This window comes from Cygnus olor, chromosome 5 (genome assembly GCF_009769625.2).
Source record: "Cygnus olor isolate bCygOlo1 chromosome 5, bCygOlo1.pri.v2, whole genome shotgun sequence".
NCBI classification, from domain to species: Eukaryota; Metazoa; Chordata; class Aves; order Anseriformes; family Anatidae; genus Cygnus; species Cygnus olor.
In genome coordinates this window covers 31,955,692-31,969,025 of record NC_049173.1, presented here as the reverse complement: position 1 = coordinate 31,969,025, position 13,334 = coordinate 31,955,692, and the positions used below count along the sequence as shown (strand labels likewise).

General features: G+C 59.1%; 4 protein-coding genes across 4 annotated transcripts; all 4 read right to left on the bottom strand.

Moving 5' to 3' along the window:
• Nucleotides 1-718: 718 nt before the first annotated feature.
• Nucleotides 719-2,922, bottom strand: LOC121070499 (interferon-induced transmembrane protein 5-like). The gene is made up of 2 exons (XM_040557757.1): nucleotides 1,860-2,922; nucleotides 719-1,363 (listed from the first exon to the last, which is right to left on the bottom strand). The coding sequence occupies exons 1-2, from the start codon at nucleotides 2,043-2,045 to the stop codon at nucleotides 1,145-1,147; spliced, it is 405 nt and encodes a 134-aa protein (XP_040413691.1). The 5' UTR covers nucleotides 2,046-2,922; the 3' UTR covers nucleotides 719-1,144.
• Nucleotides 2,923-3,079: 157 nt separating this feature from the next.
• LOC121070501 (dispanin subfamily A member 2b-like) lies at nucleotides 3,080-4,597 on the bottom strand. Its single transcript, XM_040557759.1, has 2 exons — nucleotides 4,313-4,597; nucleotides 3,080-3,582 (listed from the first exon to the last, which is right to left on the bottom strand). Exons 1-2 carry the CDS (start codon nucleotides 4,496-4,498, stop codon nucleotides 3,439-3,441), a joined length of 330 nt encoding a protein of 109 aa, XP_040413693.1. The 5' UTR covers nucleotides 4,499-4,597; the 3' UTR covers nucleotides 3,080-3,438.
• Nucleotides 4,598-5,228: 631 nt separating this feature from the next.
• On the bottom strand, nucleotides 5,229-7,384 carry LOC121070500 (dispanin subfamily A member 2b-like). Its single transcript, XM_040557758.1, has 2 exons — nucleotides 6,445-7,384; nucleotides 5,229-5,563 (listed from the first exon to the last, which is right to left on the bottom strand). The coding sequence occupies exons 1-2, from the start codon at nucleotides 6,679-6,681 to the stop codon at nucleotides 5,411-5,413; spliced, it is 390 nt and encodes a 129-aa protein (XP_040413692.1). The 5' UTR covers nucleotides 6,682-7,384; the 3' UTR covers nucleotides 5,229-5,410.
• A 3,039-nt stretch (nucleotides 7,385-10,423) lies between these two features.
• LOC121070498 (dispanin subfamily A member 2b-like) lies at nucleotides 10,424-11,724 on the bottom strand. The gene is made up of 2 exons (XM_040557756.1): nucleotides 11,451-11,724; nucleotides 10,424-10,960 (listed from the first exon to the last, which is right to left on the bottom strand). Exons 1-2 carry the CDS (start codon nucleotides 11,664-11,666, stop codon nucleotides 10,751-10,753), a joined length of 426 nt encoding a protein of 141 aa, XP_040413690.1. The 5' UTR covers nucleotides 11,667-11,724; the 3' UTR covers nucleotides 10,424-10,750.
• Nucleotides 11,725-13,334: the final 1,610 nt, after the last annotated feature.

Below are 13,334 nucleotides of genomic sequence, written 5' to 3'. Positions count from 1 at the left end.
CCTGCCCTGCCGAGACTTGTTCTGCTCTGTATGCAAACCCCAGGAATCTCACCTAAATGGCCAGGAGTTTATAAAAAGATTTGTGGCTTCTTGGCACCACGGACAGCATGTGGGAACACTTAGGGAAGGCAGCAACGCAGGTCCTCTGCCTTGTAATTAGGGCTGGCTCCTCACTGGGCCCTGAACCACTAATTAGCAGCAGCCCTCAGCAGCAGGGCAGGACGTATGGACCCCTCTGTCCTCCTGCACCATGATAACGGCTCTGGGGGCCACACCTGGATTATGGTGCTTGGGGAGGAGATAGGAATAAGGCCCCACTTGTGGATGGATGTTTTTGGCTGTGTTGCCAAAATGAGACGGCTTTGGCTGTAGCACAAAGCAGCAGGGAGAGCCAAGTCTGAGGGCTGGGGATGTCTCCAGACCTGCTTAGAGCAACGGGGAAGGTCCCCATGGATCCTGTGTGGGCTGAGCCAGGGCGTGCTGTGGGTCACAGCATCCCGTGTGGCTCATGATCACCGCAGGCAGATCCCCTCTGTCATGGCCCGAGAACCAGCTGGGGGGGGGGGGGGCGGATTCTGCTGTGCTGCCATGAATTTGTAGGTCTCAGCTCTGCCTGGGGGGGGTGGTGGCTGCTCTACCCAGCTGTTGCCATCCCAAGCCAGGAAACATCTGCCTACTTCTTTCCCCTCCTCTGTTATAGATGAGGCCAGTGTTCTTCCTCTCACCATGACTATTTTAGGCTGGGACACCCTAGAAGTGATGTGGATTAACTCCCCCAGCTGCGAAGTACACTATCTGAGCACACAAAACACGTTTATATCATCCCTTAGCACAATCCTTGCACCACATACACACATACATGCCACACGTTCGCAATGGGTGAATTGTTTTAATGATTTAAATAGTAATCACTGAGGCTGGAGGGGTGCTGTAGTCCACACAGGAGGCAGGGCTTAAACAAACAAACAAACAAAACCACACAAGGTAAACAGAAATAACGTAGCTGCCCAAAGAAGCGTGGGGTTGGGCACGGCGGGGCTGGGGGGTTTCTGGGCTGGATGAGGATTTTATTCAGGGCTGGCAGTCCTTTTTTGGGAGGCTGCCAGTGCTGCGAAGGAACTTTGTCCAGCCCATCGCCCACCAGTCACTTGTCCTCGTCATCGCTTGTGTTGAACTGGTAGCTGAAAAAGCCCACGGAGTCCTGGGCGAGCTTGGAGAGGTGGAGGACACCGGTGACGACCAGGGCAGCGAGCAGGAGAGGCAGCACCACGCTCCCGGCCGTGGCCAGGGCGTTGTAGCACCGGGCCTTGGAGCTGAAGCGCCGAGCGGCTTCCACGTCCCCAGCCACTTTGCGGTCCCGTGCCTGCAAGAGCCGAGACGCAGGGCAGCACTGGCTTCCCTCGTGCACCCGTGCCTCCTCCCAGCTTCCTCCAGCCTTCCCCTGGGACATCTGCCCGGCTCCAGCCCAGCTGGAGGTGTTCCTGCTGGAGGGCAGATCCAGGCATGGGGCTGGGGGCATCTCAGCCTCTCCAGCGTCATCTAGGGACAGCGGTAGTTCCTCAGGTGGTGACAAGAAGCTGTGATTATCTGACCGGGGACCTTCTCATAGCCTTATTAATAGGTGGCAGGACAAATGGGAGGGCTTTACCAGGGGATGCTGTCACCTAAAATGGTCTTTTTAAGGTTTTTGGCCCTCGTGCCCCCCCCATCGCAGCCCTCCTAGGCATTTATTTGTGATGCCCTGGAAAGTCCTCCCCGCTCCTGCATCAGCATGGGTGGGGGGATTCCTAGAAACACCAGGTGACCCCAAACATCCTCTCTCCCACCCCTGCTCATGCCCTGGCTGTGGCACAGCTTACCTTGACAGAAAAGGCGAGAGCCACAAAGCCAAGGCAGCAGAAGTTCATGTAGATGGTGTTGAAGATGGACCAGATGAGGTGGTCGCGGGGTGGCGCAGAGGCCCCGATGGTGACGACGGTGGGAGACAGGTCCCGCTTGTGGGATGTCATGGGCAGGTAGTCCTCCCGTGGGTAGGACGTGTCCATGGCCACGGAGAGAGGCACCCCGCGGCTCTCCTGCTGCACCAGCCTGGCTGGGGGAGCGGGGCCAGGCAGCCCCTTTATATAGTGCTTGCCTCCAGCCCGGCCTTGTCTCCTCTATATATAAAACAGAGAAATTACAGCCCTCCACGAGCTGTGGTTATCAGAAATGCTTGGCTGGGAGCTAGGAGAAACAAAGTTGGTTTTGTGAGCCTGCCTTTCTCTTGCGAGTGGATGGGCTTTCTATATCCAGCTTTTCTCCCACAGCGAGGGGCACAGGCAGCACCAGCCCTACATGCTGGGGCAGGACCAAGGGGACAGAGCCATGGGACGGGTTGGAAACCAAGCGGCCACCACCCCCCTGACACGATGCAGAGTGCCAGGAGACCTCTCCTCACACTGGTGCCTCTAGCCAAGCCCTGTAGGAGGTGGTGGTCAGGAAAACCCCTCAAACACCAGCAAGGCCTGGTTGCTCTCGGAGGCTGGAGTTTCCTGTGCACCAGCCAAAGCTGCTGTCATTGGGTGTGTGTGTTTGCCTTGCAACGCGCCTTTCACGTCAATTGTTTCAATAAGGGCAATTGCAATAAGTAATCGTTTTGATCTCTGTCACTACAGCGCCCAGGGTAATGGGCTAGCAGCGTGTAGGACTACGTACTGCTAAAAGCTCCACACTTAGGCATCCCGTCCTCACCCTCCCTCCCCCAGGAATGCATTACGTGGGCATTTAATGCTAAAATGTGGAAGGGCTGCTTCTAGCAAAGCCCTCTAGGGTTCCCTGGAAGTAGGAGGAGATGGGGCTTTGCAGCAGGATGTGTGTTTACAGCCAGAAAACACTTTTTTTTCCTGTTTCCTTCTGCTGTGCCTAAATCTTTAGGAAGAAACTCATGTCCTCAGCTAGGGGAAGAGGCGGGGGCTGGCAGTGCCCTGCAAGGCGGTGGGGATGGAGGAGGTGGAGGCGGAGGAGGAGGAGGCCGCCACCAAGATGCTGAGGGACCCTCTCTTCTCCTTCCCTGCTGTGAATAAGGCAACAGGCGAGGGGCTTGACAAGCAGGAGCTTTATTTGTGGCAGCAGCAATCTACATGAGCATTGTAGCTTGGACAAACACCAGAGCGGCCCAGGGAGCCCAGCAGCTCTCTGCTGAGGAGCACAAGTGTAGGAGGAGGAAGGGGGCTGCCCCCTACCCATCCCACCCTGGCCGCCCACCCATCCCCTTCCAACCACCGGCGGTGCTGGCCAAGCCGTGGACAGCAAGGGGACAGGGCTCTGCCTTCCTGGCCGCCCCTTCCCCCTCTACCCAAAGCAGAGACACGAGGGTACACGTGTTTTTTTTTTGGGGGGGGGGGGCAGTGGGAGGGTGGTAGGTAGGTCCATTGGCCGAGGGGCTGTGGCCAGCAGTGGTCAGGTAATGATGGCCACGAAGGCAACGATGACAACGACCACAGTGACGACCATCAGCAGGGAGCAGATGATGTTCAACACCTTGGCCCGGGTGCTGTGCCGCCGGGCACCCTCCACGTCCCCCAGCATCTTGCAGTCGCGGGCCTGTGCGAACAAGTGGAGGTTGGGGGGGAGAGAAAGGGGGGGGTCAGGAAAAGCTGGGGACCCCTCCACACCTGGGGAAGCTGCCACAGGGAGCTGGGACCTCATGGGTGCCTTCCCTCAGGGGGGCAGGGTGTGAAGTTGCCCATGTACCCCCCCACAGTCCTGGATTTTGGGGTATGGGCAGCAAGGTGGGAAGGCTTGGGGGGGACAAACTGAGGGGGTGTCAGGGAAAAATCGGGCTGGGTTGGGGGGCACTGGATCAGAGGGTTCTGTGCTGGGGGGTGGTCAGGTCGTGGAGGGGAGGTCCTGGGTTGGGGGGGTCCCAAGCTGTGTGGGTGGGTTGGGGGGGGGGTCAGATTGGGCAGCACCAAATTTGGGGGGCACTTGATTGGGTGGTTGGGGCTGGGGGGGGGATATATTTTGTCAGGCTGGGTCAGGCGGAGACCAGATTGGAGGAGGTCAGGATGGGGGGGGGGGGGTCCTCGGTCAGGGGTCGGGTTGGAGGAGGTCAAGGTGCGGGGTCCCAGGGCAGGTCAAAGGGGGCGGATCGGGGGTCCTGGGTTGCGGGGGAGGGTCCGGACAGATTGGCTCTGGAGACACCGGGAGGAGGTGCCTTGGAAGGAGGGGGGCATGATGACAACACGATGGGACACGGGGTGGGCAGGGGTCCTGGGGTGGGTGGGCAAAGTGACACGGGGTCGGGGGGGTGGGGGGGATTTGGGGGTCTCACCTTGATGGAGAAGATGAGCGCAGGGAAGCAGAGGCAGCCGAGGTAGGCGAGCCCGTAACCCATCATGACATTGAAGAGGGACCAGAGAAAGAAGTCCCGGGGCTGCTCGTCGGGGCCGGTGGTGGGGGGCTGCCCCCGGCTGGGGGGGTACAGCGGGATGCTCACCTCCGCCCGCTGGGGCTTCATGACGGGGCTGGGGCACCGAGTGAGGACGGGAGTGCTGGGAAGCGTGTAGGGGAACTGAAACGGAACCCAACCCCGCAGCGGCCCCACACCGCCCCTAAATCCGGCCCCGAGGCCCCAGAGCGCAGGCGGAGCAGCTGAGCCCCCCTCCCTGCCTCCAGGCTCAGCCCGGTTGGTGTCCGTCCTTCCCCCGCTTTTTCACCCCCCCCACCACCGGGTGCGGGGACACTGACCCCTCTCAGGGACGGGCAGCCGTGGACATAGCTGGCAGCCGGCGGGGCTCGGAGTGTGTGGGGAGGCTTGGGGGGGGGGGGGAGGGGGCTACAAGGGGAGAAAAAGGCAAAGCTACTGCTCGGGGGGGTTGAGGGGGAGTCGCCGAGGGACTGACTGGGGGGGGGAGGGGGGAAGGGAGGACAAGTGGGACCCCCCCCCCAGCTCCCCCTGGGTTCAGCAGCATGGCTGTAAAGCTTGGTGGTCCCCCTCCCCACCGTAGCCTTCTCCACCTGGGACGGTTTATTGGTCTGGGAGGGGGCTCTGGGGGCTCTAAACACCCCCATAAACCCAGGAAGGGGGAAATATTTAACAGCACCAATGTGCTCTCCGAGACCTTCTTCTGCTGCTTGGCCCTGTTCCCTTCTCGTCCGAGTTATGGGGTAGCCACAGCCCCCTGAGGTGGGGATGCTTAGGGCGGATAATGCCTCCCGAAACCCAAAACCACAACATTTCCAAGGTGAAAGGGAGCGAGGAATGCTTTATTCGTCTTGAGCTCACCCCAGAGGCTCACTCCCAACGGGGTCACCTCGGCGGGTGCACCCCCTCAGCTAGAGGGAGGGGGTCGGAAGGGTGATGGGGTTTGGGGCAGGGGGGGTTAAGGAAGAGCAAAGCCGTGGTGCTGCCTCTCCTCGGTGGGACAGGTCAGGGGCGTACTGGTCTGTAGAGTATCACCAGGACCAGAAGGATGATGGTGCCCACGATACCCAGGCAGCATGCCGCGATGTTGAGGCTCCTGGCTGTCCTCCCATAGCTGCTGGCGGCCATGGGGTCCTTTGCCACTGTCCTATCTCGGGCCTGCAGAGGGAGAGGAGCGAGGGAGCAAAACCCTGCAGGCCGCAGATACCCGGCCATCTCCACCACCACAGCACTCTTGCCAAAACCTGGCACCAGCATCCATGGGACATCAGACCCTCAGGAAGCCCCCTCCCCCCAGATTGGAAACGGAGCTCCCGGCAGCCTAAAAGCAATTTCTTAATGGCTTACTAAAAGCCATTACAGTTGGCCACGTGCTGCCCAGTCCTGCGGAGCCCGGTGAGGTGGCGGCATTGGCGGTGGAGGAGAGATGGGAAGAAGGAGCGGGGTCCCTGGTGTGCTTCCCGGGGCACTGATGAATGCCGCCCTCCCCTCCCCGGGTGCTCATTACGAATGATTAGTGTTAAAGGCAATAAAGGGAAGGTGCTCGGGGAGCAGCTGCTTCTTATCGCAGGTAGGGTAAAAGTGTCGCGGCACATTGGTGAGCGCTGCGCGAGGCTCTCGGGGGGGAGCAGGGAGCCAGCTCCCTGGCTTCGTGCTGCTATCGGCTGATTTGGGGCGCTCGGGGGCATGGGAGAAGAGCTGAGAGCAATGTGGCTCCTGGGTCCCCCTCTCCCTGTGGCCCTTGGGGACGGTGAAGCGCTGAAAGGTGACAAGTGGCCCTCCAACGGTGGCTTTCCAGGGGAGGTTGGATGTGGGGCAGGGCTGGATGTGCCAGGATGGAGGGGGGAGACATCAGACAGGCAGGAAAGGGAGAGTGGTGACAATGAGGTTTGGGGCAAGGTGGGGTGGGATGGGACAAGATGGGATGGGAGAAGGTAGGGTGGGATGGGATTAGGGAGCTCCAGGAAGGAGGGCAGTTGGCAGCCAGGGCTCCCAGGCTGGGCGGGGGGTTGCAGGGACTAGGCTGACTTTTCCCTCACCTTGATGGAGAAGACAAGAGCGAGGAAGCCCAGGCAGAACGGGTTGCAGTATATGGCGTTGAAGAAAGACCAGAGCACAAAGTCCTTGGGTGGTGGGGTAGAAACAGGTGTGGGCTCCATCTGGCCGAAAGAGGTGGCCTGGCCGAAAGAGGTGGCCATGGGGTTGGCGGCGGTGGCCCCCCCATTCCTGCCGTAGGGCTGCATGTTGATGCTGAAGGACTGCGGGTAGTTCTCCATGGCAGCCTGGCAGCAGCGGGGAGTTGGAGCACCGGTGCTTGGGCTCACCCAGTTATGGGCGAGTGGAAACGTTTGCTAGGGTGGGGTCACCCCGCCCCACACCAGGGTGGGGGCAACCGGCCCCGTGTCCCAGCCGGACGTTAGCTGGCTGGCTTGGGTTCACTGGGATCGGGACAGGGGAGCAACAAGGAGCCGGACATGGTCTGGGGGGAGGACGGGGAGCTGGGCCAAAGGGGACGGCCATGGGCTGGGTGATGTGGCAGGGAAGCTGCATCTCCTTGTCCTCTTTGCTTTATGCTTCTTTATACGCACCCTGGGGAGGGCAGGGCAGAGCTGTGCCAGGTGCTGTTCTGTCCCAGCACGGACACGGAGGGCAGCAGGGGCAGGCGGGGGCCACCACAAGCCCCCCAGACATCCCCTATCCTGAAGCTGGGGGGGCGGGACAGGCTGCAAAACACCACTCCGGAGCTGCTTCAGCTTTTGTATCTCATCCCCAGCAGTGCCAGCATTTGGGAGCTGTCTCGTGCTGAGGCGTTTGCACAGCGTCAGCAAGGGCACAGTGATTTGGTGAGGCTGGAGTGCAAAGGGTAGCTTTTTGATGGCACAGGGCAAGGTGGCTGGAAGGGGGCATAGGGTGTGCTTGTCCCCAGGAGGATTTGGGGACTCAATCCCCATCTGCGAGGAATAAAGCTACTGGGTTTGCACTTTGGGTTTGAAGGGTTTTCTTGTTGTTGGCTCTTTTTTTTTTTAAATTTCTTTCCTTCCTTTGTAGTGTCTTACAGCTGCTGAAATGATTAGGGGAATTAAAAAAAAAAAAAAAAAAAGGTTCAGAAAAGCAGCAAGGATTTAAAAATGACCTGAATTAAAAAAATTCCGATGCACAGAGCAAACACATTGTGTGTGTTTCAGAAACATCAACAGCCTGCACATTCAACTCACGTTTCCTGGGTAAGTGAGGTAGAGGCAGAGAAAATGAAACTGAAACAATTGTTTTTTTTGTGAGAAATGGGGTTTTCCTACTCAGAAAAAAGTGAAGATTGGGAGGTTTCATGTTTGGGGCACATCAAGGGCATCAGCCACCTGTGCTTGCTGTTGCATGGCTTTTGTGGCCACCTGAATGCTTTGGATGCAGATCCAAGCCCTGGCCCCCAACATTGCTTATCTCAAAACCTTAGGAACAGAAAGAATTTTTTTAATGTATTTTTTCCCTGTTCCTAAAGCTATTTACCCATTGTCGGGGCGCCACTCTTTGAAGGTAACGAGGTTCAGTTGGGTGTAGTGGCAATTAAGTGGAGAGGCTGGCGGGGAGGGGAAATGTTCTGGCTGGAGGAGGGAGAGGGCTCGGTGGGGATTTGGGGCTGGGTTTGCACTGAAGACTCAAATACCTGACCTGCAGGTCTGCCAAAAAAGCTGCAGGTGTCATTCCACGGGGCACAATGCACTGCTCTGCCTCACCCAAGCCAAGAGCGAAGGTGTGTATCCATGGTGCTGGTGGCAGAATCAGACAGCACTGGCAGCTGCGAGGGTTGTGAGCATCTGGCTCATCCCAAAAGACCCCACATCTCCGCCGAGGTTTCTAAAAATCCTCCCTGAGAGTGGCTTTACGATTGTGGTCTTATCTAAATGAGCTCAGCGCGAACATCCTGAAATTGCCACCTGCCCGCAGTCGCCTGCATTGCCCTCAGTTTGCTTTTGCACCTGAGCAAATGACAGGGACAAGAAGGCACAAGGAAGAGACAAAGTCCGGCCCCTGCTGCTGCTGGGTGGGGGCCGCAGTCCCCGCTAGCCTGGAGGATGCTGGCGTGAGAAGGGGGCTGCGCAGGGTTAGGGGGATGCTACCGGGCACCACGCACCACAGGGATGGGACGAGAAAGCGAAATGCCAGGGTTGGCTTTTTCCATGCAAGGAGGGAAAGTCTCTGCAAAGCAAGAATGGGATTTTTAGGTTTTTTAGGTCTGTCGGAGGGTTTCTCAGCCAGGGTGCTGGGTTTCACCGAGCCCGCTGCTCGCTCTGGGCTCGCTGCTGGGAGCAGGGCAGGGAGTTCAGTGGCCTGGTGGCTGCCTGCCAACAGCCCACAGCGATTGCCGCAAGAGCACAAACGGGCTGTTCATGTCCTGGGAAAACCCCTGCCCTGCCCCTGTGCACCCCAAGAATAAGGGCTTTGCTTCCAAAGACCACCCCTCCCATTGCCTGCAGGGATCTGGCCCCAAGGAGCTGTGCCTCCCAGAGCCGTGCCACGCACGGAAAAGCATGGTCACGCTTAGGGAAGAGGTTTTGGGGCTGGGGATGCGCTCGCTGAGTCTGTCCCACTCCCCATGGGGATGTCAGACCGGAGAATTGAAGTCCACTTTTGGCTGCAGGACATCCTTAGGAATTGTCCCCAGGTTTTTGCATGTGTCAGCTGCTTGGGAAGACTGTCAGATGGAGAGGTGGCATGCATAAAAAAAAAAACTGATTTTTGGGGGGGATTTCAGCTGGGTCCTGCTTCTGAGGAGGAGGAGGAACACGCAGCAGAGAGTGGGACTCGGCCCAGCCCACCTGCACCCCACCAAGACCTTGTATAATGGGACCAGGCTGCTGCCAACACTAGAAGGAGGCAGCGATGTTGAGACCTGGAGAGATCAGGACAACGTTTTCGAGCAGGGATTTCATGCCCTTTGCAAAGGCTCCTTGACCCCACCAGCTGGACGGGAACACGGAGTCCCAAATCTTGCTCGTGGACATGCATTGCCTGCTGGCTGCTCGGGAAGGTGGCCGAGAGCACTGCTCCCAGCCGGAGGCACGTGTCTGTTTGCTTTTACGGGAAGGAGAGGAGGAATAAATGATTCACCCGGCCGATGCTGCCAGGGATCCTGCAACAAATAACTGTTGTTTATTGCGGGAAGGATTTCGGATGGCTCGCTCATGAGCAGAGCCTCTTGGCAGGAGTTGTTCTCAGGGAAAAAAAAAAAAAAAAAAACAAAGGCTTTCTCTCAGCCTGGCGGGGCCCCAACCCTGGGGAGCAGAGCGAAGGCTTCCAGCGAGCTGAGGAGCAGGAAAGGCAGGCCAAGCACATACCTGAACCTCTGCCAGATCAGCTTTGTCCGGGACTTTTGTCCGGGTGGTCGGGGCCTTGCCTGGGTCAATTTGGACACGGCTGAAGCCACGAAAGCCACGGACGTGATTTTTTTATACATCGCCCTTCGGCTGGGCTGAGGGAGTGGGGCTGGCGGGATGGGGCGACGATGAGAAGTTTTGGAGAGGAGGGGAGAGGTGTTGCCATCTCACTTGTCCTCCAAAGCATCCCACGCCACTGTCACCCGGTGCTGCTTCCCCAGCGCAGTGATTTGGGATGGGGCCATCCCACCCATGGCTTCCCCTTCCTCCTGGAAGCCTCTCCTGTCCCCCACTGCCCCAAGCTGGGCCAAACCCCTTTTTGCACATCCCTGTCCCCAGATGAAGCCTGCCTGCATCTCTAGGGGTAGGGGTGATGGTGGTGGCACCCCAGGGAAGGGGACACTCTTCCCTCCTGCCCTCATCCTTGCCGTGGTCCATCGTATCCCAATGCACTGAGCTGGGTTCGCCAATCTGTGTATTTCGGATCATCCCTGCAATGCTGCGTGCACCGAGGGTGACAGAGGGGACAGTTGTCCCATGGCAGTGCTTCACCAGGACAGCCACCATTTCCCATCCCAAAAAGCTGGGCTTGGGGACCCCCCCCCCCCCCCCCAAAAAAAAAAAAAAAAAAGGATGAGCCATGGGCAAAAGTGAAAGAAACTTTTATTAAAACCACATTTTCTCCCGACGAGAAGGTACTTGGGGCTATATAAAAAAAAAAAAAGCCAGAGCAAAGCAAGTGGCAAAGCGTGCGCGTCCCCTTCCCAAAGCCAGCTTCTGGGGGCTCGGCTCCCACCGGAGGAGAGGTGTCACGAGGCACTTTGAGCGGTGGTCAGAGGGACTTGGAGCAGCAAGGAAAGCAGGGCAAGACCCCAGCAGGCACCGGAGGGGCTGCGCGGGGATCCCAGCCCTGCTCCGAGGGGCGGCGGGGGCTGCAGCGGGCCGAGTTCTGCCCCCGGTGCCAGGGAAGGGGCTAAGTGGGGCCGAGGAAGGGGTGGTTGCCCTGCTGCTGCTGCTGGTGGTTGAGCATGTTGACTATGGTGATGGTGCCGCTCGCGATCAGGGCGATGATGAGGATGATGAGGAAGATGTTGAGCAGCAGGGCCGTGATGTTCAGGTACTTGGCGGTGGAGCCGTAGCTGAGCGCCCCGCTGTAGTCGCCGAGGACTTTGCGATCCCTGGACTGGGGAGACCAAAGCCGGAGTCAGTGGGGTCAGGGCTGGAGAGAGGGGGGTGCGGATGGGGGAGAGGAACCTCGCCCCCCGGGGTGGGGGCTCTGGGCAACCTGTGGAGCATCCTGGGCTTGGAGGTCTGCGGAGGGTCTGCAGAGCTCCCTGAGGTGCGGGGTCACTTCCAGGATGGTGGATTTGGGGAGGTCCGTGGGTCACCCCAGGGTCAGGGGCTCTGCGGGGTCCACCCATTAACCCACGGCCGGGGCTTTTGGTGCTCTGTGTGTCCATGGGGCAACCCCAGGCTTGGCAATTTTGGGGGGCTCCAAGGGACTCTGTGGGGTCCACGGCGCATCCCAGAGCTGGGCTTTTGGGGCTCCCCGGCTCCATCCCCCCCACCTTGCGCGGCCGCTACCCCACCACCCCCCGGGTGGCAACACTGACCCCGACCGCCCCCCTGACCCCATCCCCGTCCCCGTTCCCCCTTTCCCCCTTTCCCCAAACCTTGACGGAGAAGACGAGCGCCAGGAAGCCGAGGCAGCAGACGTTGGCGTACAGCGTGGAGCACAGCGACCAAGCCAGGTGGTCGCGGGGGGGGGGCTGCACCGGGGGGGCCTCCACGGGCACCACGACGCTTCGGGACATGCTCTCCATGTCCAAGCCCTCCACCAGAGGCTCGTAGGGCGGCAGCGAAAGTCCCGGGGCTCGGGTTCTCTCCATCCCCGCTTGCTCGGGGTTCGGGGGCGGGCGGCGGGGGCGGTGCTGCCGGCGAGGGGGCGCTCAGCAACCGCAGGTTTCGAGGTTTCGTTTCCCAGCCTCTGGGGCTGGGGAGGGGAAAAGCCCTGCCCGCCCTCTTCCTATGTCCTGGCCCCGGAGCTGGGCCCTGCATCGTCCCCAAGCGTCAGGATTTGGGGTCGTTAAAGTGAATTTTTTTTTTTTTTTTTTTTTTTTGGGGGGGGAGGGGGGAAAGGGGAGAAGATGAGGGTGGTGCCGGCTGCTGGATGGGCTGGGGGGGGGTTTGTTGGGCTGGGAGAAGGCTCAGGGAGGCTTCATTGCGCTAAAAAAAATTAGCTTAAAGGGAGTCGTGGCGGGGGGGGGAGGGCTCTTTTCCCGTCCAGCAAATGAAGGGAAACGGCCTCAAGTTGCGCCAGAGGAAGTTTAGGCTAGATATTAGGAGAAATGTGATTACGGAAAGGGGTGTGAGGCATTGGAACGGGGACGTGGTGGTGTCACCATCCCTGGAGGGCTCCAAGAAACGTGGAGATGCAGCACCCCGTAGCGAGGCTTGGTGGTGGACTTCAGTGCGAGGTTCTGGGTCGGACCAGGTGATTTAGGAGGTCTTTTCCAGCCTGAACGATTGTACGATTCTATGCAGAAACCCTAAATAACGTTCCCACCATGTGGTTCTGCGACCCCTGTCCCTGGGGTTGAAGCCGGGCACCTGATGACAAAACCCTAAATCACATCCCCTCCATGTGGCGCTGGAAGCCTTCACCCCGGTGTGGAGTCTGGCTGCTTGGGGAAGAAACCCCAAATAATGTTCCCACCGTGCGACCCCGCTGATGAAACCCCAAAATAATGGCCCCACCGTGTGGCACTGTAAGATTTGTCCCTGGTATCGAGCCTGGATGCTTGAGGGAGAAATCCCAAACCGTGTCCTCACTGCGTGGCGCTGGGACCCCCGTCTCTCCCCACCCTCAGCGGGTGTTTCAGAAGGCAGGCACTGGTTTTTGATCCTCCAAACCTGTCCCTGCCATCACCTTGTGCCACGCAGCCCTTCGGAGGGCCAGGACAGAGCTCTCGGCCGGGGACCCAGGCCCCGCTCTGGCCCGTGGGGAAATGGGGGAGGCCGGAGGGTGCCGCTCGTAGGGGACAAAACCCTGAATTTCCTTACTGTCTGGAGGGACACACGTCTGCTGTGGCCATTTGGGACGGTCAGGCGAGCCGAGCTCCCCATGTCACATATCGCATGGTTGCCTAAAAGGTTTAATTACGAGCCAATTAACCTTCCACATCTGCTCGCCAGCTGAGCGGGAAAGCGCAGCCTGGAGCGCGGGTGCCCTCTAGTTTCCCCAGCTGTGGCTGCTGTGATTTTTTTTTCTTATCACCGTGCTTTCTCCCCCGATTTCATTCCCAGCCCCACGCTACGTGGAGGGGGAGCTGCTGCTCCAAGCTGCGGAGCAGAAAGGAAGAAAAAAAAACCAAAACCATCCTGCCCCCCAAATGCTGCCTCTGCAGAGGTGAAGTGAGTTGGGGCCGGCTCCTCCGGTGCCAAATGTGATGGCCGTCATCACCACGGGCATTATTAGCTCCGTCGCTAATTATTGGCAGAGTTTGGACTGGGGGAACTACGGTGGGAGAGGTTTTGGTGACACGGGGGGCCCGAGC